This window comes from Mytilus edulis, chromosome 10 (assembly GCF_963676685.1).
Source record: "Mytilus edulis chromosome 10, xbMytEdul2.2, whole genome shotgun sequence".
Classification (NCBI taxonomy): domain Eukaryota; kingdom Metazoa; phylum Mollusca; class Bivalvia; order Mytilida; family Mytilidae; genus Mytilus; species Mytilus edulis.
The window spans coordinates 41,160,917-41,184,184 of NC_092353.1; the positions used below are offsets into that span (position 1 = coordinate 41,160,917).

General features: G+C 31.4%; 1 protein-coding gene across 4 annotated transcripts in view; it reads right to left on the bottom strand.

Moving 5' to 3' along the window:
• LOC139491181 (glutamate receptor ionotropic, kainate 2-like) overlaps positions 1-23,268 on the bottom strand; it is a 90,755-nt gene that overhangs the window by 16,479 nt on the left and 51,008 nt on the right. For all 4 annotated transcript variants that reach the window (XM_071278643.1, XM_071278641.1, XM_071278642.1 and 1 more), the window contains 4 exons: positions 17,099-17,254; positions 8,131-8,382; positions 7,326-7,507; positions 2,288-2,341 (listed from right to left, as the gene is read on the bottom strand). In XM_071278643.1, coding sequence (XP_071134744.1) covers positions 2,288-2,341; positions 7,326-7,507; positions 8,131-8,382; positions 17,099-17,254 — 644 coding nt within the window. The remainder of the gene's footprint in view (positions 1-2,287; positions 2,342-7,325; positions 7,508-8,130; positions 8,383-17,098; positions 17,255-23,268) is intronic.

The following is a 23,268-nucleotide window of genomic DNA, read 5'->3' on the forward strand; positions in this document are numbered from 1 at the left end:
CGCGATATCTACAATGTTAACACGATATAGTGTGAACATTGTTTACATTGTTTGAACCCTTATATATTGTATACATCGTTGACATCGCGATGTATACAATGTTAAAACGATGTTGTGTTAACATCGTTTACATTGTTTGAACCCTTATATATTGTTTACATCGTTGACATCGTTAACATTGCGATGTATACAATGTAAACACGATGTCGTGTCAACAACGTTGACATTGTTTGAACTCTTATATATTGTTTACATCGTTGACATCGTTAACATCGCGATGTTTACAATGTTAACACGATGTCGTGTCAACATCGTTTACATTGTTTGATCCCTTATATATTGTTTACATCGTTGACATCGTTAACATTGCGATGTAAACAATGTAAACACGATGTCGTGTCAACATTGTTGACATTGTTTGAACTTTTATATATTGTTTACATCGTTTACATCGTTAACATCGTGATGTTTACAAGGTTAAAACGATGTCGTGTGAACATCGTTGACATTGTTTAAACTCTTATATATTGTTTACATCGTTGACATCGTTAACATCGCGATGTACACAATATTAAACCGATATCTAGTCAACTTTGTTAACATTGTTTGAACTCTTATATATTGTTTACATCGTTGACATCGTTAACATGGCGATGTATACATATAAGAAGATGCGGTATAAGTTCAAATGAGACAACTTTTTATAAGTATACCCCTATAGGTTTGACATTAATACGGAGTTTTGGTTTTTATCAAGTAGCAAGCTATGAAAGGCACAAAAAAACACTAGTGTAAAACTATTTGAACAGGAAAAATAAAGGTCTAATGTAAAAAAAAAACATGAAACCAGAAACACGTATGAACAATTCAACAAACGACAACTACTGAACGACAGATTCTTGACTAAGGACAGGTGCAAACAAATGCAGTTAGTTTAGCGTTTATATACGTACCATAGACTCAATATAAAATATAAACACGATTTTGACACAATATTGTTAGCATTGTTATGTGAACAATTTAAACAGAAATGTATTTATAAAAAAAGAAGTGGTGTGATTGCAAATAAGTAAAATTTCCAGTACATACATACTAACTGGCACATCTATATATAACCGTATGGCCTTTAACATTGAGCAAAGTTTATATGGCATAGTTAACAATAAAAGACGCCGACATGAAAAATGGAAAACAATTTTAACTATATAACTAACTGCTTAACCATGTTAACTTATTAAAAAAAAAAAAAGAACGAAAAAAAATGTATATACAACAACAACAAGATGTTGACACTATATTGTTAACATTACGATGTATACGATGTGAACGATGTAAACAGAAAGGTGTAGACACTATATATACAATATAAACACGATGTTGACACAATATTGTCAACATCGCGATGTATACGATGTGAACGATGTAAACAGAAAGGTATAGACTTTATATATATAAATACAATATAAACACGATGTTGACACAATATTGTCAACATCGCGATGTATACGATGTGAACGATGTAAACAGAAAGGCATAGACTTTATATATATATATACAATATAAACACGATGTTGATACAATATTGTCAACATCGCGATGTATACGATGTGAACGATGTAAACAGAAAGGTATAGACTCTATATATACAATATAAATACGATGTTGACACAATATTGTCAACATCGCGATGTATACGATGTGAACGATGTAAACAGAAACGTATAGACTCTATGTATACAATATAAATACGATGTTGACACAATATTGTCAACATCGCGATGTATACGATTTGACCGATGTAAACAGAAAAGTATAGACTTTATATATATAAATACAATATAAACACGATGTTGACACGATATTGTCAACATCGCGATGTATACGATGTGAATGATGTAAACATAAAGGTATAGACTCTATATATACACGATGTTGACACGTTATTGTCAACATCGCGATGCATACGATGTGAACGATGTAAACAGAAAGCTATAGACTCTATATATATACAATATAAACACGATGTCGACACGATATTGTCAACATCCCGATGTATACGATGTGAACGATGTAAACAGAAAGGTATAGAACATATTGATAGGATACAATGTAAACACAATAACGACACTATAAAGTTGACATTACGATGTTGACAATATCGACAAAACATCGTGCACTGGACATAGTTCTCTTTTACTGAAGAATATATAATTTACGAGGGTCTAGATTAGCATCTTCATGACTGTTATCTGCAAGCCGTTTTACTCAGTATCTAAATTAAACTTACCAATGTTGTGAACATAAAGTGATAGTACTCATTTACAATGCTGACAAGACTAGCCTACAAATAGAAAACAAAGTTTGTACACAAATAAATATTAAATTAGGAAATAAAAAGGCTATGAAATGTATCATATTCAGCTTCATGTCACAAGTGTTTGAATGCTTAATTTGGACTGTTTAAAAACTAAAATGTTTGAACAGTAGCATTATCAAAAAACATGCAAAACTATGTTATTTTGGTATGTTTAAGACAAAAGACATGAAAATAAATCAAAATGTATCAAAATAACACTTGCATATGTTAGACATGAATGTTTTGTGATACACTATATACCGTTTACAATATGAAATGTTATAAAAACATCCTTAATGTTTACTTAAACCCTTGGATATAGCCAGAATCAACTGTTATTTTTTACTATAAATCCTTTATTCAGACCTGAAATAGGACTATCATTTATACCATATGTTATAAGAATTTATCACTTTTTATTGCATTTTGATACATACAAACATTTTTTAATGATTTAGGAGGTGTATGTTTGTTTTATAATAAAAAATATATACCAAAAGGAAAAGTCTCATTTTTAAAGTCAATGGTGTAACCAAAAGACAAGGTTCACTAATGGCACAAAATGGCCTAAAATATCAACTTTATCATAAAACACCAAAAAGGTCTCAATTTGGTTCGTAAATGGGTCTATTTCAAAAGTATAAATGCTAAGTATATCAGTTCTTTTCAAAAGACTACAAGATATTCACCAAAGTAAGCCCATTTTGGACATTTTGTCAAAATATCAAGATTTGGTGCATTTTTCAGACCTAAAAGCTTTTGAAACAACTTGGCCGCCACCTACGATCCAGAATGTGTTGTAACCAAAAGATTTCAATTTTGATATTGATTTCATCAATATAAAAACTTTTTGGATCGTAGATGGAGGCCAAGGTTAATTATGCCAAAAACAATTAAAATTATGGACAAAAAGTACCAAAATTGACCTTTTAATACAAATTATGCTAATTTAAGGGGTCATTGCTCCATAAATAGTAAAGGAAAGTGCCAGAAAAAATGTTATTGTCTTAGTAGTATTATCACAGGTATTCCTATGTGACATTTGTAATTTTTTGGCCCAATTCAAAAAACATAAAAAAATCAGGACCAATTTTAACCCTTTGTGAACCTTATCTCAAGATTTCAGCAGTTGCAATAGTTTCCCCCTTAGCAATGTTACCTGTAAGCATGTTATGAAAAAGAAAACAAACATTTATGTTGAAAATTTAGTGAAAAAATCTAAAAAGTAAGTAAAAGCTATATCATAATTGAAAATAGTGTCCATGGTGTACCCTTATAAAAATCATTTTTTTTTAAACATTTCCTGAACTCTGAATTATAAAATATATTGATTATAGAAACATGCACCAGTTACAACATATAAAATAGGGGAATGGAGCACTTATTTCGTAACTAAATCTTAAAATACACCTTAAATCATTGGCATTACTGTCAATGGTGAAACCATTTAGATAAAATAACACCATTGACCAGTTTAGTAACACCACTGAATATATCATGACAATCAGCATTGTTTTGTGTTTTTTTCATGCTTAACAAGCAAAACATCTTATTATTTATGAAAAACAATACTTATTTAACATTGTTTTAACAATATCATGTATTACATATACAAAGTTTTCACAAACTGATGTATGCTGGTAACGCCAATGACACTTTATTTAGTAACACTATCTCACAAACATGTTTAACCCCGCCGCACTTTTGCGCCTGTCCCAAGTCAGGAGCCTCTGGCCTTTGTTAGTCTTATATTATTTTAACTTTTAGTTTCTTGTTTACAATTTGGAGTTTAGTATGGCGTTCATTATCACTGAACTAGTATATATATTTGTTTAGGGGCCAGTTGAAGGACGCCTCCGGGTGCGGGAATTTCTCGCTGCATTGAAGACCTGTGGAAAGACCTGTTCGTGACCTTCTTCTGTTGTCTGCTCTATGGTCGGGTTGTTGTCTCTTTGACACATTCCCCATTTCCATTCTCAATTTTATTTACATTTTTAGTTATTGATGTTATGTTTTATAATTTGAGATTTTTTACCCTAAGAATGGTTTGTTTATCTTTTTATTTTGCTCGGTGTTCTTGGCTTTGTGTTAACTACTTAATAAAAGTAAATGGTGATACTTTTGTGTCATTGGAGTTACTGAAGGGTCAGTGATGTTACTATATAAAATGCGACATTTTGTTATTTTTATTCATAAATGAAAGTGTTTTAATGTCGTTTACGAAGGATTAGGTATATTATTATCATTTAATCTTGTACATTTTACATATATTAAGTTTAATTGTATTTTTTAGTATTCACAACGGCAGTGATTAGGACAGGCAACTTGTTTACGACAATGTATTCTGAAATTGTGTTTAAACAGAATGCACAGCTATATGAATAATGTCAATAAGTCGTAATTTAAACCTAAACAACAAATTGCAACAGTTGTTTGATGTTAAACAATAATATTTAGTACCAGTAATCTATGTTTTAAATTGGTAACACCATTGAAACGATTATATCAAAGCCTTTGATAGGATGACCTAAAATTGTTAAAATTGAAGGAACTCTTCATTTTTCCCATATTGCATATTTCTGAATATCGTTGCTACCATACTATAGAATAGAGGGACACATTTAAATGCTTTAAACAATGACATCATTTTTCAAAATATTGCCTCGTCGAAATTTGCACTTTTTTATAATGACCCATTTAAGTTTCAATCTGAGACAACATTACTGAAAATTTAAACAATCATATGGTTTTGTTAGAATCCAACAATTGACTGTCTATTTATGGTTATTTTATTTGATGTTCACCTCGTTTCTTCTTTAAACAATAACAACTTAATTGATTTGCCCATTCAGATGTTTAATCAAAATAACTGTTTATGTCTATTCTTTGTTGTTTTGAGTTGCATGCCTGTTTGTTAATGTGAGACGAAGATGGCCGATCCTTAATTTGCCTCCGGTTTTGTCAACAGTGTGTAAGGATCTTATGTCAACAAGTTTGTCCATCTTTTCCACTCTGTTTACTGTTTTACATGTTTTATCTTTATTGTTTATGACTCAAGAGATGTCCAATTAAAGAAGAACAGCCTTCTCATATCTTTTTTACAAAGTATATCCATTACTTAAAACACTATCATAATAGTCTCTAACGATTTTATTATTCTCCTGTTGTCTTGAGACTTACATTAAAATGTGCATATCTAAATGAGGGTCTGGATGGGGTGTCTAATATTTATTTGTTAGACGTTCACTTTCCTCCATTCTTTATATTTTTGCACATCATTTATATTCTTTATATTAAAGCACCCCATTTATATTAATTTCATGTGCCTATTTTTCTCTATTCCTTATCTTTTATTCGCTAATTTTTCCGCAGTGTTTGCCTATTTTTCTCTATTCCTTATCTTTTATTCGCTAATTTTTCCGCAGTGTTTGCCTATTTTTCTCTATTCCTTATCTTTTATTCGCTAATTTTTCCGCAGTGTTTGCCTATTTTTCTCTATTCCTTATCTTTTATTCGCTAATTTTTCCGCAGTTTTTGCCTATTTTTCTCTATTCCTTATCTTTTATTCGCTAATTTTTCCGCAGTTTTTGCCTATTTTTCTCTATTCCTTATCTTTTATTCGCTAATTTTTCCGCAGTGTTTGCCTATTTTTCTCTATTCCTTATCTTTTATTCGCTAATTTTTCCGCAGTTTTTGCCTATTTTTCTCTATTCCATATTTTTTAATTCGCTAATTTTTCCGCAGGTTTTGCCTATTTTTCTCTATTCCTTATCTTTTATTCGCTAATTTTTCCGCAGTTTTTGCCTATTTTTCTCTATTCCTTATCTTTTATTCGCTAATTTTTCCGCAGTGTTTGCCTATTTTTCTCTATTCCTTATCTTTTATTCGCTAATTTTTCCACAGTTTTTGCCTATTGTTCTCTATCCTGTAAACCCCATTTATACCCTTATAAATAGCAGGGTGTATAGCGAAGATGTATTGCAATTCTTTCTGAAAACTGCATGAAATGTAATACAATAAAAGCAATAAAAAGGAATGGTTTAATTCAAATTTATTTTGTATCTGAGGCACCGTAATGGAATTAAATTGTACTTTAAATAGTAAAGTACAATGCATAATTTGTTTTATAAATGGCTTGCTGTGCATAGACGCATTATAAGAAACATTCCTTAAGCAATGCTGAATATACAATTTAAGTGATGCCGTTTTCCCTATTAATCTTCACCGAGGACGACTTGGTCGACTATAATTTATGTTCCATTCAAATAAAAAAAAGGAACTCCCGCGAGTTTTGACTCAGAATTAAATTTACTTACATTTTTGTAATACTTGAACATTTATACTTCCAGAAAATACCTCGCACAGTGACGAAGAGTTTTTTTTTATTCAAGATACTTTTATATAGCATGACTATTTTCATTTTGCGTGGCAGATTGGTCTTAAATGCGGAACTAGGATTTTGAAAAAGGGGAAGCTCTAGTAGGAATACGTTTGGCAAGATGTTGATAAAATGTCAATGCTTTATCATATATGAAGCTCTATATTGACTATAAGAGGTTGCTGGGGCCCCTGACTCCTCTTAAATTCAACTCTGGGTCTGATAGTTTATTTAAGTTAATACTAAACTTATGAAGAATGCCTTCTACTTTCGATGCATTGCAATCTATATTCATTCACTTCTCACGTGACAGTTGGGTACAGTAGATAGTAGCTACGAATTTCACTAAAATATCATGACTTACACTAAAAATGCCGAATTTTAAACAAATATAAAGAATAAATAGGAAATTTTTTATTCCCATTGTCATTTCATAAGGTTTAGAGAAGATTTTAAAAGAGTTTTAACCTCTTAAATGAATTATTATCTATAGATAATATATATATATATATATATATCGCTGTTAGGACCGCCTTTATTCATACGACCTATAGTTGACCTGTGTTCGACAATCCAAATGCGCATGCCTACCTTATGAAGAACGCTTTCTACTTTCTTTACATCGCAATCTATGATCATTCTCTTCTCTTGCTTGTCAATCATTTCTTTGAACATGTATACCCAATTTGTTGGATCATCATCTAGTTTTCGGACTGTAACCTTCACATTAGCACCTTTTGAAAATTTTAATACCTCCTCTAATCGAATTAATCCTGTTTAAAGAAAACACAATTATCATTAGTATCTTTTAAAAATGTCAATTTCCTTGGTATATCAATTAGTTTTAGGTGGGTGTTCTCAAGTTAATCCGGGTCGAAATTTTATTATTAGTATACATATAAACCCTTGTTATAATCAAAACACACTTTGAAATTTCTTTGCAAAAAAAAAGTTTAACATGGTTTTTTTCAATCATTGCTTTGCACATAGATCATGACATGTTTTCTCGTTAGAATTGTTTTACATTTCTTATATCTCTTGCTGTGCGGTATGGAGTTTTCTCATTGATGAAGGCTGTATCATATGATGACCTATAGTTGCTAACTTCTACTTCATTTGGTCTCTGATGGAGAGGTTTCTCATTGGCAATCATACCTTATGAATCTACTTATCTATATTTTATATGTTTTCTTCTAGAAAAAAAAACCACTATGTTAAAGGCCGTACGGTGACCTATAATAGTTGTTAATTTCTGTGTCATTTTGGTCTCTTGTGCAGAGTTGTCTCATTGGCTATCATACCACATCTTCTTTTTTATATATACTAACATAGTAATCATCATGATCATATAATACACATAGTTTGTGTCTTTTTACTTACACATGTACACACTTACCATCGTTATCTTCATATAATATTGTAAATGTATTCCACTGCCAATATTTGATAAGATCTACATAAGCTTTTCCTAATACTTCATAATGTGGATATAAACTTATTGAAAAATAGTCTCTATCTACACGTGCATCCCAATGTGTCTGTATATGTGGAATGGATAATGTATTACATATAGACTGAACATGACCAGACGATATCTGTGATGAGGGACCAAATATGGCAGCGACACCGTCTTTAATCATCTTACAAACTGAAATAAAAAAAACATAATAATTGTTAATTTACAAATTATGCTAACAATTTAGCAGATTATACAAGTCTGCATTGGAGACCCATTGATGGTTTTCGGTTGTTGTCTGCTCTTTGGTCGGGTTGTTGTCTCTTTGGCATAGTCCCCATTTCCATTCTTAATTTTAATTATTATAAATACAAGCTTCTCCTAATGTGATTTATAATATGGCAGTAACCATGGTATTTCAATCTTTTATAAACCATGCACACACAACAACATGTGAAAACAAATTGTAAATTGTGTACCCTGTTCTTCATACAAGATACAAGAGAGAGGTTTAGCTAGCGATAAAACCAGTTTTAAACATGTTAAACCACCATTTTTTACATACAGAAATGAGAGGTGTTTTCCATGTTTCATGTGTTCGAGCTTGTGAATTTGCAATATGGTCTTATAATGTCGCAGTATTGCAATATTTTATAAACTGTACACAAAGACATGTGAAAACTAATTATGTGCTCTCTCCTTCATCTTAGAGAGAGGTTTAGCTAATTAGAAAACCAGATATAATCCACCATGTTCTGAATTATGAAATGCCTGTACAAAGTCAGAAATACAATATTTGACAGCTGTTTTCCATGTTTGGTATGTTTTATTAGCTTTTGATTTTTCAATTTGATAAGCGATATTCCGTTTTTAATTTTTTCTTGCAGTTTGGTATTTTTGTTGTTTTGATTTTTTTCTTTCTTGATTACGACCCTTAAAACAGTTATTCAAATCATTTATTGTCAATATGAGGGTTTGGAATTGGGGAAGTGGTCTTCCATTGCTATATTCTTTAATTTCTTGTATATTTTTTCTCTATTTTTCATATTTGTTGTCCATTATTTTCTGTTCTATATGTTTAGCACCCCATATTTCCATATACAATTCTCTATTCTCTTATTTTTTTCTACATTTTTCTATAATTTTCATTTCCCCCCTTTTTCTGCACTTCAGAGTCCTCCATTATACACTATTCTGTGCACCCCATGTAGCATAAACATGTTTTTCCTATACAAAGTGCTGTTATAAAGATATAAGGCATGAAATCGCTATAGTGTACGTAATGCTAGAAAATCGTGAGGTATACGCTCACGACAGATTTGATTCAAATTTTTAATTCACTTTGTCGTTTCAGCTTTAAAATGCTTTTAAAATGAAATATAATACGAAGTAATGTGCAATGCATTAAGTTTTACTTTGCTTACTATGTAGACACATTAAAAGAGGTCTCCATTACTTGTAACACTAAAATGTAATAATGTCAATAAGAAAACGTAGCATATCAAATTTCCGGAGATTGAAATTTGGTGTATTTCATAGCACTTTAAAGTTGCATATTGATCAATCAAAAGGCAAATCAACCATTATTTTTTAAAGCTACCGTAATATAAATGTGCATTTGTCTAAATGGACTCACGATCGGTGGGGCATCTATAACTTGCAACACGGGTGACTCAAACCAGATCTTGACTTGCATTTTTATTAGCTTTAAGTCCTTCCTTTAACACCAACCCTTTTTTCCATTTTAATGCAACCATAATTGGGCTGTCAATTTATCACTCAAAGTGTATTTTTCTTTAGAAATCTAGATCTCAGTGTCATGTTAACATACATGCGCATGTACCTTATTAATTGGTTGAAGTTTGCCAAACATCTAGTGGCAAATATTTCATGAATGTTCAGGACAAGTTTACATACACGATGGACGCTGTTACGAAAGCGAAAATGGACGCTTTTAATTAAGCGAAAATAGCTATGCTAAAAGCTATTAGAGAAAGAAATATCTGATTATCTTAAAGCTAATAAAGTAATGGTATTTGCGTTTTATCTAAAATAAACCGCAAATACTGATATCAGATAATATTGACCAGTTAATATTTTCTTCTATGAACGATATTGTCAATTAACTAGAGTCAATGAAACAAGGCATCATTCCGTTAAGTCTCTTATCTATAATAGTTTGTTTTCTAAACAAGATATAATCAACCGCAAAGATTACAAATTTATCGTTTTTCAATTACAGAAATGCGACTTTGTGAACCGCAATCTCCAGAAGCCGACTAAGTAATGAATTATACTACGAAAGAATAGCGAAATAGTATGGCTGTGTATGAGTGTCATAAACACAGACTTCTCGAGTGTCTTTAACATTATTGCCCCTATTGATTTCCATAAAGAGCTAAAAAGCAATTTGTATGTATAAGAGTCATTTGTCTAGCAGACATCTTCTTCCTGTCAAAGGTTAATGGAAAAGAAAAATATCTTGTAGAATATTTTAGTAAGTAAGTCAGTAAATTGTTCTGAAAGATCAAATTAATAGCTTGTCCTCTCGTGTTTGGTTATTTATACGGTTATACCTTGGCCACAATGATGGGCTAATGGCAATAAAATAGCGTAATAATTCACGCAAATAGTCTTTCATCAAGACAAAAATGCAATATGATGCTGGCGTTCTTATCATACATGGACAGTCGATTATGAATGATATGAGTTATTATGAATTAGAATCTTAAGTGCCAAAGTTGTTGAAGACGATTCAAAACTTGTTTATACTGACAAGTAAAATACGGTGGAACTTTGTGTATGGCTTATTACCTTTAAACATCCTTTTATTAAAAAAAAAACATCTGACAGAAAATAAATTATTTATACTTTAAAACTGATATATTTGAACTTTTTCCAATTACTATTTATCCTCTATTTGATTTCAAGAAAAAAGTGCTGATCGTGAAAATATATTTGTTCAATGAATGATAGGAAGATGGGCTATTCTGTTTTTCATTGCGAGTGTCCCGCATAGTGGAAAATTATTCAGATTTAATTTACCTTATAAATACCAAAAAATGGAAACACTGATCCATGATACATAATATACACTGTATGCACTCGAAAAAGCCGAGCCGAAAATGATTTAACTTTTATCATTACTTGAGAATTTACATAAAGAATATACTTGAAAAATTTATCGTATTCACTTATCAAGGAACGAATTATTTCGCTTTATATACCATTATCAAACCCCCTTTTTTTTAAGGTGAGCAAATAACTTGAAAAGAAACCCTTCTTCTTTGTCAATCATATATTACACACGTAATATATTTTTTTAAAGAAGAAGTCACACATGTGATGCAGGATATGTTACCCTTCCAGGAGGACTGGATCACCTGATATCACCCTTTTTTTTTGTTGTGTTCGCGTTGCTTAGTTTTTACTTTTCTATGTTGTGTCGTGTGTACTTTTATTTGTCTGTTTGTCATTTTCTGTTTTAGCCAAGGCGTTGTCAGTTTATTTTCGGTATATGAGTTTGAATGTACGGGGCGCCGAATGGTTCTCTTGTGATTTTGTACTCGAAATTCAATTTTGTACGGACAAAAGTGAGTTTGGTCAACAAAAATGAGTTCAGTTTAACAAAATTTGTAGCATACTACAAATTTAAAATTTTGTCATACAAAATTATCTTTCAGTGGACAAAAGTTACTTTTGTCATGACAAAATTCATTTTTGAAACACAGACTTTACTTTTGTTACCTAATTTGAAAATTGGGCGACAAAAGTCAATTTTGAATGCAAATTTGTTTAGTTTGGATTCTGTGAACTAATTTGCATACACAATCGACTTTTGTGACACAAAATTGACTTTTGCGAGACAAAATTGACTTTTTGTGAGACAAAATTGACTTTTGTGAGACAAAATTGACTTTTTGTGAGACAAAATTGACTTTTGTGAGACAAAATTGACTTTTTTGAGACAAAATTGACTTTTGTGAGTCAAAATTGACTTTTGTGAGATAAAATTGACTTTTGTGAGACAAAATTGACATTTGTGAGACAAAATTGACAAAATTGAGTTTTGTCTCACAAATAAAAAGTCAATTTTGTCTCACAAAAGTTAATTTTGTATGCAAATTTGTTAAGTTTAGAACTAATTTGCATAAGAAATCGACTTTTGTGACACAAAATTGACTTTTGTGAGATAAAATTGACTTTTGTGAGACAAAATTGACATTTGTGAGACAAAATTGACAAAATTGAGTTTTGTCTCACAAAAGTCAATTTTGTCTCACAAATGTCAATTTTGTCGTCACACAAAAGTCAATTTTGTCGTCACACAAAAGTCAATTTTGTCGTCACACAAAAGTCAATTGTGTCTCACAAAAAGTAATTTTGTCTCACAAAATTGAATTTTGTCTCACACAATTGAATTTTGTGTTTTAATTTCCATATCAGGTAACAACAGTCAATTTTGTATGCAAATAAGTTTATATTTGCGTACCTTTTTGACAAAATTGACTTTTGTCATGACAAAAATGAATTTTGTCATCACAAAAATGAATTTTGTCATCACAAAAATGAATTTTGTCATCACAAAAATGAATTTTGTCATCACAAAATTGAAGTTCTCAAAAAACAAGTCTGTATCACATAGTTTTGTAAGACAAAAATGATTTTGTTTATATGACAGAATTGAATTTTGTACAAAACCACAAGAATCCCATTCGGCGCCCCGTAGAATGTCCCTCAGGTATTTTCCACCCCTGTTTCTAATACATTGTCCAATAATGCCAATTGTGAATACGTCCGGAGGAATAGGGTCTTGATGGTGATGTCGTCGATCTGTGCATGTATTGTCCAACATTTTGGGATTCCATGGTGATGTCGTCGATCTGTGCATGTATTGTCCAACATTTTTGGGATTCCATTGTGATGTCGTCGATCTGTGCATGTATTGTCCAACATTTTTGGGATTCCATGGTGATGTCGTCGATCTGTGCATGTATTGTCCAACATTGTGGGATTTCATGGTGATGTCGTCGATCTGTGCATGTATTGTCCAACATTGTGGGATTCCTTGTCAACACATTGTGTCGAAGTGTTTGAGCATGTCTGCATGTTATTAAGTAAAATCTGTTATGTCGACATTAATAGGGATGTTTATACAGTACTTGTATGTGTCAAAACGGAGATTACTATTAGTGTAATAGTATTTCAAGCGTAAGTACAGCTGCCACACGTGGAACATCTTTAGTCAGTAAACAAGATACAGTTATATCGCACAAGCAGATTATTTGCATGTTATAATGATTTTGTCTGTGTAAATTGCTTTTACAAACATACATTGACGTCGATAAAACATTAAGCAACAATTTTCTCGTTTGATGAAGATATAATTTATAAAAAGTATTCAAGTCTTGTTATTGTTTATTCGATTTACGTTTCCCCAAGGGACATAACTTGTTACTGTTCAGCAGTAAATTATCATTTGGAGGCATAATACTGTGGCAAGTGTATATATGTGCTAATAATATTCAGATGTTTAGGTGGCGTGTCTAAGAGCTTTTTCATCTCTGCAAAAGACACTGGAATGTTATTCTGGTGAGATGACTTCTAGTCTTAAAATAAACCGATTTGTTAATCATACTTTTCTTTGCTTGACGTTATTTGTGCTAATGGGTAACAGCATAACTTTGAAGACATAAAAACACCGATGTGTATTGAGCTTTGTCATCGTTCAAATATTTAACATATTGGAGATGCACATGCGCAGGATATGTATCGTAGTTCATCTGAGTGTAGATTGGGAACAAACTTAACGTCCACTCCAAAAACGTCAATAAAAGTGGACCTAAAGACATAAACTCTAAGACGTCAATGATGAGCAATGAGCAAATAATAAAAATCTTTCAAATGTCTGCCATTAGCACAAATTCTCCAAAAACCCAAAACTTTAAGATACATGTATGACAAACATAACAAAAGAAAATCACTGACCATCTTGTTCATCTAAAAGTTAGTGCATATGTAGCTTTGATTTACCATTTTTAAGAACAATTTTTCGAATCTTTTCCATCAGTTTGTAATGAAGATTAAATCACGAGATACCCAACAAACAAACAAACAATAGATTTATTAATATTGAGCAATGAACCAAATCCAATGCATGTATGGACCATAAAATAGTCGGCCAGTAATATTTCCAAGAAAAGCTTGATTAAACTCTTAATCTAATGGTTGCAACATAAAAATGTGACTTTAAGAATTGAATACTATTTTGCATAATTTTAAAGAGATGTCAGTGTAGTGTGTTTCATACAACATGATTTCCTTTACATCCCAATAAAATTACAAAAGGAAGGATGCAGTTCTTAATAAAAAAATTAATGATCAAATTATAAAGATTTCAGTTCGAGTTTGTTAAAAGTTCTTCTTCTGAAATGGTGCGAGTCTTATCTTATATTCTCGTTGGTCTACTAGTAATAATGGTAAGAAATTTCAAAAGTGACGGAAGTTGAATTTGTATGAAATTTTCCCATTATCAATAAAAAGATTTGAAATAATTACCAATAAAACGAGATCTTTTCTAAACACTCAATGGTAAATTCAATTAATAATTACATGTTTTGTTTCCTCTTTTCATAAAATAGGGATGCTTAAATAAATCGTTTCAATCTCAGTGCATTGATTCCAAATGATTAAGGTATAAAATCGTTGCAGCTATTGGAAAGTTATTTGTTATTTTACAAATATTTAATAGGTTCGACACCAAGATGTCTTTAAGTGTTTGTTTGTAAAATTGCGATAATCGATCAACGAAGGCAGTATATATTTAATGGGTATGCGAGTTTTAATTGAGTTTTAAATTGTAAGTATGTTAAAGAATCACCATTAAACATGTTGCATGATATTCGAAGAGAAACATTACAACTAAAGTGGAATACTCCTAAGAGGAACACTTATACCAAAGATGTTTCATGCTCTTAATTCATGCCAATTGATGTAATTTTTGTAACATAATATAGTGATTTATATAACTGATTGAGTGAATGGTGGTGTTTAACACCATTTTTAGCACTCTTTTTAATTTTCAGCTTTAATTGGCGAAGGAAGCCGGGTGGCAGTGGAGAACCATAACCTTCCGCGGAAAAACTAGCAATCCCAGATAAGTCTGATCAAAATCGAACGAACATACCAAATACATATTCGGACTCCAAAGCCCAGTGTTGAAAGGCTTGTGATCCTGTGGATGAACTGCTTAGACCTTTCCGCTATCACGCCACTCTTCGAAGACTTTTTGGGAACAGATTTATTAACATATTTGTCAGACGGCGTGCATGGCATTAGACAAGCTATTTTAGGAAGTAAGAAGTAATTTATTGAATACAATCGGTCGTATTTATGAAATTTGGCATCTTGTAAAATCAAAAGGAAGTCTCCTCCCCCTTCTTACGGGTCTTCCTATTGAATAGAAGAAACTGTAATATACCAATTGCTTAACAATATCTGTATTTATCTGAAACCGGTTACCATATCGTATACATGTATTAATAACAATGCCCACCAAAGCTGTATGCATGAATTACGAGAATCGCTAAACATCTGGCAGTAAAGTATTGTATGCAAAGATCACTCGGTACATACAACATATGCAGTCACATGCTTTAAGTGTTGAGTAGGAGATAAGATTGTATCTGCAATCTATCTGCATCTAAAGACGAAACAAAGCCAATTGTATATTTCAACGACATATTTCTCCGAAACTAACGCTTCAAAAAATGTCTTACACGTAATTGAACTGACTTGCAATGCTATAATTTGAAACCTGGAAGTCTTTGTCTATTTCTGAAAAATGCAGAATATGCATTCAGCTGTCTTAAAGCTTCAACTTGAAGCATATCCAACTGGCTTTGTTTGCTGTGAGAAAAACTTATAATCATATTACTTTCTTCCATTTGAATGACAATGTCACTTTATATTTGAGTAGGAAAATTTTACTTCATGGTCTACCGGGAATGGCATTCTGCTTTAACAATAATTGATGGGTACAACTCATTCATAAAGTACTATACGCAAATAACTTGCTTTAATTGTGAAAAGATGACTAGTTTTATTTTGTGTTTCCTTTGAGTTTCTCATTTCTTATCTTTATTCATAGTTGGTATTTTATAAATACAATATAATTGCTTTTGACATGACTAAATAGTAATTCATGGATCGAAGAGCATGGACACAAGAACAGATAAAGACAATTGTTTAAGAAAGAATACGGACTTCTGGGAATTTACGTTTCTAAAATATAGCATGATACATAACACGAAGTATTTCTTATTCATTTAAATACAATCCCAAGATTTAATGGAAGACGACGTACATACTAAACTAGAAACTATTGATAAAAAACAAGATTGTCTTATATTTTTTTTTGTCTTTAACGAATATGCCTTACTCGATGTCATAGGACCGTTAACCTATTTAAGAGACACGATGATTTCAGTTTTTCGATAGTGAATTTCTCTTTTGTGAGAAGAAGCTAATTGTTTATTCCTGCTTATCCTGCGTTTATAATTTTTTCGGGCCCTTTATAGCTTGCTGTTCGTTGTGAGCCCAGGCTCCGTGTTAAAGTCCGTACTTTGACCTATAATGGTTTACTTTTATAAATTGTGACTTGGATGGAGAGTTGTCTCATTGGCACTCATAACACATCTTCCTATATATATTGGCATGTCAATAGTTATTCTTTATCGGTGTGGTAACTACATTGCATAAACCTTGAACAAGAACGATTCAAACATATACCGCTTGTGCAATGTATTAATATTCAAACTTCTTATTATACTTACTCGTCAATGTCAATATATTCTCAATCTCGTCTTTTACACCGTTTATGGGATATATAAAAATATACAAATAATACCTTTTTTCGATGACTCGAAACTATCATCTTGACTAACTGGTGCAATGTTATAAATGAGCAATGATTTTCCTAACACATCCCCTCTTAAATTTATTTTCTCCGTCGTGTGGCGGAAGGCAATCTCAACACCCTTATTTCTGTCTTCGAATAATCCACCTGAAATTCAAAACATAGAAAAATAAACAAATGCGTAGCTAGATTTTCAAATCAATTTGTTTCATATCAAAATTTAAATAAATATAGAAAGTTTTATAAAGTGTTAAGAGAGAGAAAAAGAGAAAGAGAGATAGAGAGATAGAATATACAACCGGAAATTTATATCATATCTGAAAATATATACAGGATGTAAATATATTATTTTTCATGTCAGCTTTGACAGAATAAAAATTAAGAAAGCCACTTAGATTTTAGATTTTATCGTAACATTCATCGATATACTTAACTGTAGAACATTGATATAAGAAACGTATACGCCATTAAATTGTTTGGGAATTTGAGTAAAGTTTTCAACATTTCAGTATTACGTTTTACCCTTTGGGAGCACATCATTAATTTATGTGACAGTATCTGGTAATAAACACCGGTTCACTAATGCGACAAAAAAAAAAATAATTCAAGGAAATCTACGGGTATTTTCACATCTTTTGCAAAAATGGAATATAGATTTTGAATTATTTATTGCGTTTTTCTATATAATAATTAACTAAATAGTAGTGATATTTGGTATGTTGCCAAAGAGACACATATCCACAAAATTTCAAATGAAGTCGATCGTAGGGCCTTCAACAATGAGCAAATCTCCATACAGTCAAGTCAGTTATTAAAGGCCCCGCCATGAAATAAAGATGAAACAACAAAACCCGCGACCTGATTAAGGCCCGTATAGTTCAATGTATTTAAAACAAAATACATGTATAGGGCGAAACATAATACGATGATACGGACCTTTTAATCACAAAATTAATTAATGAAGACTTATAAATACGTGTTAAAATGTATATATCTGTTTTAAGAGCTAGATTAAAATCTTCAGCAGTGCCCTTTCTTTTTAATTAAAATATAAGTAGTTTTATTTTGATATAAACTAGTGGATATATTACATAAGATCACGCTGTCAAAATAACTAATACGAAAAATAAAACCCAGAGTTGCATGTTATGCAAACGTTTATATTTACACATATAATTAAATGCACTGTAAAAATACATCTGATAGAGCAAAAAAATCCGAACTCATTTAAGACATGCCTAAGTAAAATTTCGTTTTCAATCATTGTTTAATTTGTTTTTGGAATTGACGTTGCATAAGCATGTCTAAAAGTGTTTCACTGAATAATGCATGCTGCCCACCTATCGCTGACTAAGTTAAAAGAGGAGATGTGGCACGCTTTTCAATTAGACAAATATCTATCAGAGTTCCAATTGCATGGAAATAAGCAGTTATGCATGTGTACGGCCTTCAGCACCGTACGTATTTAAGCCAAAAATGAAAAACTCCAAACGAAAAAATCAACGGTTTGATTAATAAAAAATGTTTAATAAAGAATAGATAAGACTAACTCAAATCAGTGACTAGGATAACCTTAACTAGGAATGGACGCAATTAAGTCTTTTTTATTAACCCTTTTCATGTGAGATAATCCCCCCCCCCCCCCCCCCCGAGGAATGTTCATTTGTTGTATCCCAATGGTTCTCTTGTAATTTTCTATAATATTTTAAAATGTCTCTATTATTCATATATACCATGATCATGATATACACATAAGATCGAACGTACATATTTGTTTTTAACAAATATCGCATAACAAATACTGCTTATTTTACCAAAAATCCGGTTTATTTATATTTTTCGACTTGTTTGTTTGTTTGTTTTGTTTATGCGTGTGTTGGAACTGCAATTAGTTTTGCTTTATTTTGAAAAATTGGTGCTACAAAGTAATGGAGATTTTGATATACTTTGATTTTGAAAGATATTGTAAAATAAATGAAAATTGTCTTGATAGTTATAGTATATATCTCAGTTAGAAGAGAAAATGTTTGATAAATATAAAAAAAAAAGAAGACTGGTGTACAAGTATTTTTTCATATAGTACCGGTTGTAAATTGAGAACATATAAACTTTTTAAACATACTTATAACACTGAACAATATTTGCTACAGAAAATGCCACTGCGCCATCGTAGTGCTTTTTCAAAGTTTAGATGTGTTGTAGCACCACTAAAAATTGAAACTGGTCGATATGAAGAAAAAAATCTAGACAAAAGAGTCTGTTTTAGCTGCAATATTTTAGAAGATGAAAAACATGTACTTTTAAATTGTCCGTTGTATGGAGATCTAAAACATGCTCTTTTTATTGATATATTGTGTCATAATGATATGTTTTTAAACTTGTCTGATGAAGAAAAATTTATATGTATGTTGAAAAATACCAATATTTGTAATATTATTGGCAAAACCTGCAAAAACATTTTAACAAGGAGAAACAGTATTTTATATCATTAAAATTGAGAATGGAAATGGGGAATGTGTCAAAGAGACAACAACCCGACCAAATAAAAAACAACAGCAGAGGGTCACCAACAGGTCTTCAATGTAGCGAGAAATTCCCGCACCCGGAGGCGTCCTTCAGCTGGCCCCTAAACAAATATATACTAGTCCAGTGATGGGCGATTTCTTTTTGCGCCAAAAAGTAACTCATTTGCGCCACAACTTATTTGCGCCAATACTTCTTTTGCGCCACCTAATTTTCAAAACCATAGGTATCATTTGCGCCAATAAAATAATCATATAATTGCGCCAATTCTATTTATTTTTATTCATATATAACAACTAAATGTTTGACTAGGTACCTTCAGCAAAAAATCCTCTTACATTGTACATAGAAATTTTAAATTAGCCTCGCATCCTAATAAAATTATCCCGCTTTCTTGATCGTTACACAATACAAAGTCATCATCTTTGTTTGTAACAACACCAATATCATCCAATATTCTGTGAAATTCTGCTTGATTTTTAGGTTGAGCCGGATGCAGTTTTCTTCTCTCTATAGACATTGACTGACGCACATATTTTAAATCTTTCTTTTCTAAATGTTCTTCTTCAATTTTGAAGAACTCTAAATTTATCATTTTTGAAGGTCGCCCTGACAACATATCGGTTGCTTTTCTTTTGCACGAAGTTATCAAAATTTGACGTTCTAATTTCTGGACACTGATAATGAAAAAAACATCTTTCTTTTAACAAATGAAAATATGGTATTTTATACTGCCAAAATATGAGAAAAAGAAAAGAAAAATTGTTTTATAGTCTCTCAAAACTCTTTATAGAGTGGCTCTTGTTGTTAACTTGTGTTTTAAAAAGCTGTATATTTCATATGTACATGTAACAAGTCACGGTGGTGAGAGTATTTGTATTGTCTTGTATTGTCATGATATAGGTAAAATATGTACAGGTATGATATAGGGAAAAATATTAACAGGTAAATGTGGCGCAATTTCATTTCATTTATTGGCGCAATTAATACTATCAAAATATAAGAGAGTGGCGCAATTAATACCTTTTCAAAACTGCAATTGGCGCAAATTGATTCTGCCCCCAGTGATAATGAACGCCATACTAATTTCCAAATTGTACACAAGAAACTAAAATTAAAACAATACAAGACTAACAAAGGCCAGAGGCTCCTGACTTGGGACAGGCGCAAAAATGCGGCGGGGTTAAACATGTTTGTGAGATCTCAATTAACTACTATACTGTATTTGTAGTATTTTATAAAATGAATAAGTATTAATTTATATGTATTTTAATAGTCTCTCATAATTCTTTAAAGAATGTCAGTATTCACCTCAGAAACTTACAAAACCTTTGAATAGACTTATTAAGAAGGGATATAATTACGATACTGTTGTCAGGTCATTAAAGATTGCATATTTTGGCGTTAACATTGATCTCACAAACATGTTTAACCCCGCCGCATTTTTGCGACTGTCCCAAGTCAGGAGCCTCTGGCCTTTGCTAGTCTTGTATTATTTTAATTTTAGTTTCTTGTGTACAATTTGGAAATTAGTATGGCGTTAATTAACACTGGACTAGTATATATTTGTTTAGGGGCCAGCTGAAGGACGCCTCCGGGTGCGGGAATTTCTCGCTACATAGAAGACCTGTTGGTGACCCTCTGCTGTTGTTTTTTATTTGGTCGGGTTGTTGTCTCTTTGACACATTCCCCATTTCCATTCTCAATTTTATTTAATTGCTTTAACTATGTTTACTGTATAATTAATTTTATAATTGTATCTTGTTTTAATCATGTTGTATGTGTTGAGACTTTAATAAACTATTGAATCTGAATCTGCTTTATTTTGTTATATTTGTTAAATTTAACAATTTGTTTGTTTGTTTTTTGGTTAGTTTTTGGTTTTGTTTTGTGGGAGTTGGTACAAGTCTGCATATTATCCTTTACCTTTGCCATGTTTACGTATTTAACTCAATTATCAAAGATGATTAAATTATCAGCATAATTTATATTAATTATTAGGAAAAAGCATTCTCGAAAAAAAACCCACCAACATAGATCTGACGTTGCCTTTCAACAAACATAATGCCAAAGTACTATCCAGTTGTACAAATGTTAATCTTTAAAAGAGTTCCATATTTCAAAAAACAATGTCTAAATGTTTAGTTTCATGATGTAAAACGTATCGACATCTAGTCAAAATTAATTACTTTTCTAATTTGCAATGATTTTCAAATGTCTGCTGAGTCTGATTGATATGTTCCCGGAGGTTGACTATAATGTACTCAGTGCACGGGTAGTAAAATGTTTAATTTTCTTATATTATATATATGAAATCTTATGCACAAGTACAGAATCATGCATTTAATTTGACTCAGTACAATAACGTTGTCAAAATATAGTTCTTTGAAAGAATTACAAAAATGGCTATATCACCAAAATTGATTAATTTTCTAATTTGCTATGATTTTCAAATTTCTGCAGTCTGTTTAAGTTCCCAGAGGTTTACTATAATGTATAATGCACTCAGTGTACATAGAGTAAAATGTTTAATTTACTTACTTATATTATATATGCATTCTGGTGCACATGTATCATGCATTGACTAAGAGTTCTGTATGATAAAGGTGGTATATTGTAATTTATATAAATTTTAGCAAAATATGCATGAATAAAGGCAACAGTAGTATACCGCTGTTCAAACTCATAAATCCATATAATAAACACAGTGATGTGTTTTTTCTGAAACGGCTTTAAACACTCAAATTGATAAAATTGAATATAATGAGAAAATCACAAGGAGGAGAACCCAGAAGATCATACGCTTTATATCAACGTTTATTTTATGGTTTATAGGTCAGATGAACGTACACGCAAAGGCGGATTAAAACAAACATCTGTCTGCATGCTTCACGTGCGTAAGCACGGCCGAGTTGTCTACATCTGGTTGTAAGCTTTGCAATTCATTTGATCTGTTTTACCTGTAATTTATCAAGTAAAATGATAAATGATTGATGCAATATCAAGGATGAATGATATTACACCTGTCAAAGATCCGTCTAACTCTCGTCTAACTCTCGTCCATCAGCCAATACATCAACCAAAAGAAAGATGGAATACATCCGGCACACATCTGTGTATATGTGGCATTTACTATGAAAAATAAATATATCTACAAACAAATAGATAGGAGAAACATATAAATCGAGATGATATCCGAAGTTTAACATCTTGAATACGCGTATATCAATTTATCAATGTAAACTGTATTCCAAGCATCCATTATTTTTCAATCGTTAAAGTGCTAGTGATAATTGCAACTGAATAAACCTTTGAGAATTCACCCCCTTGCAGAACTGATAAATATCCAATTCTTTAGTTTGTATCATTATCTAATTCAATACGAATGTTTGTTTGGCGCTAAATTGAAAACGAAAGAAAAACTTAGTGTGAGAATTTAAAATATAGCTTCTGCATATAGCTTCCTATTTGCAAAGGAGTCTGCTAGTTAGCGACAATCTCTTACAAAGCTCTCGACCACAGAAAGGCACATTAACATGTAGCAAGACTAGCTTTTTTTTAAATCTTTACTCTCCCTTTATTTATAAAGCTCTACTGATGGAATAAAATATATAGAAAGAAAAACAACAATACAAAGT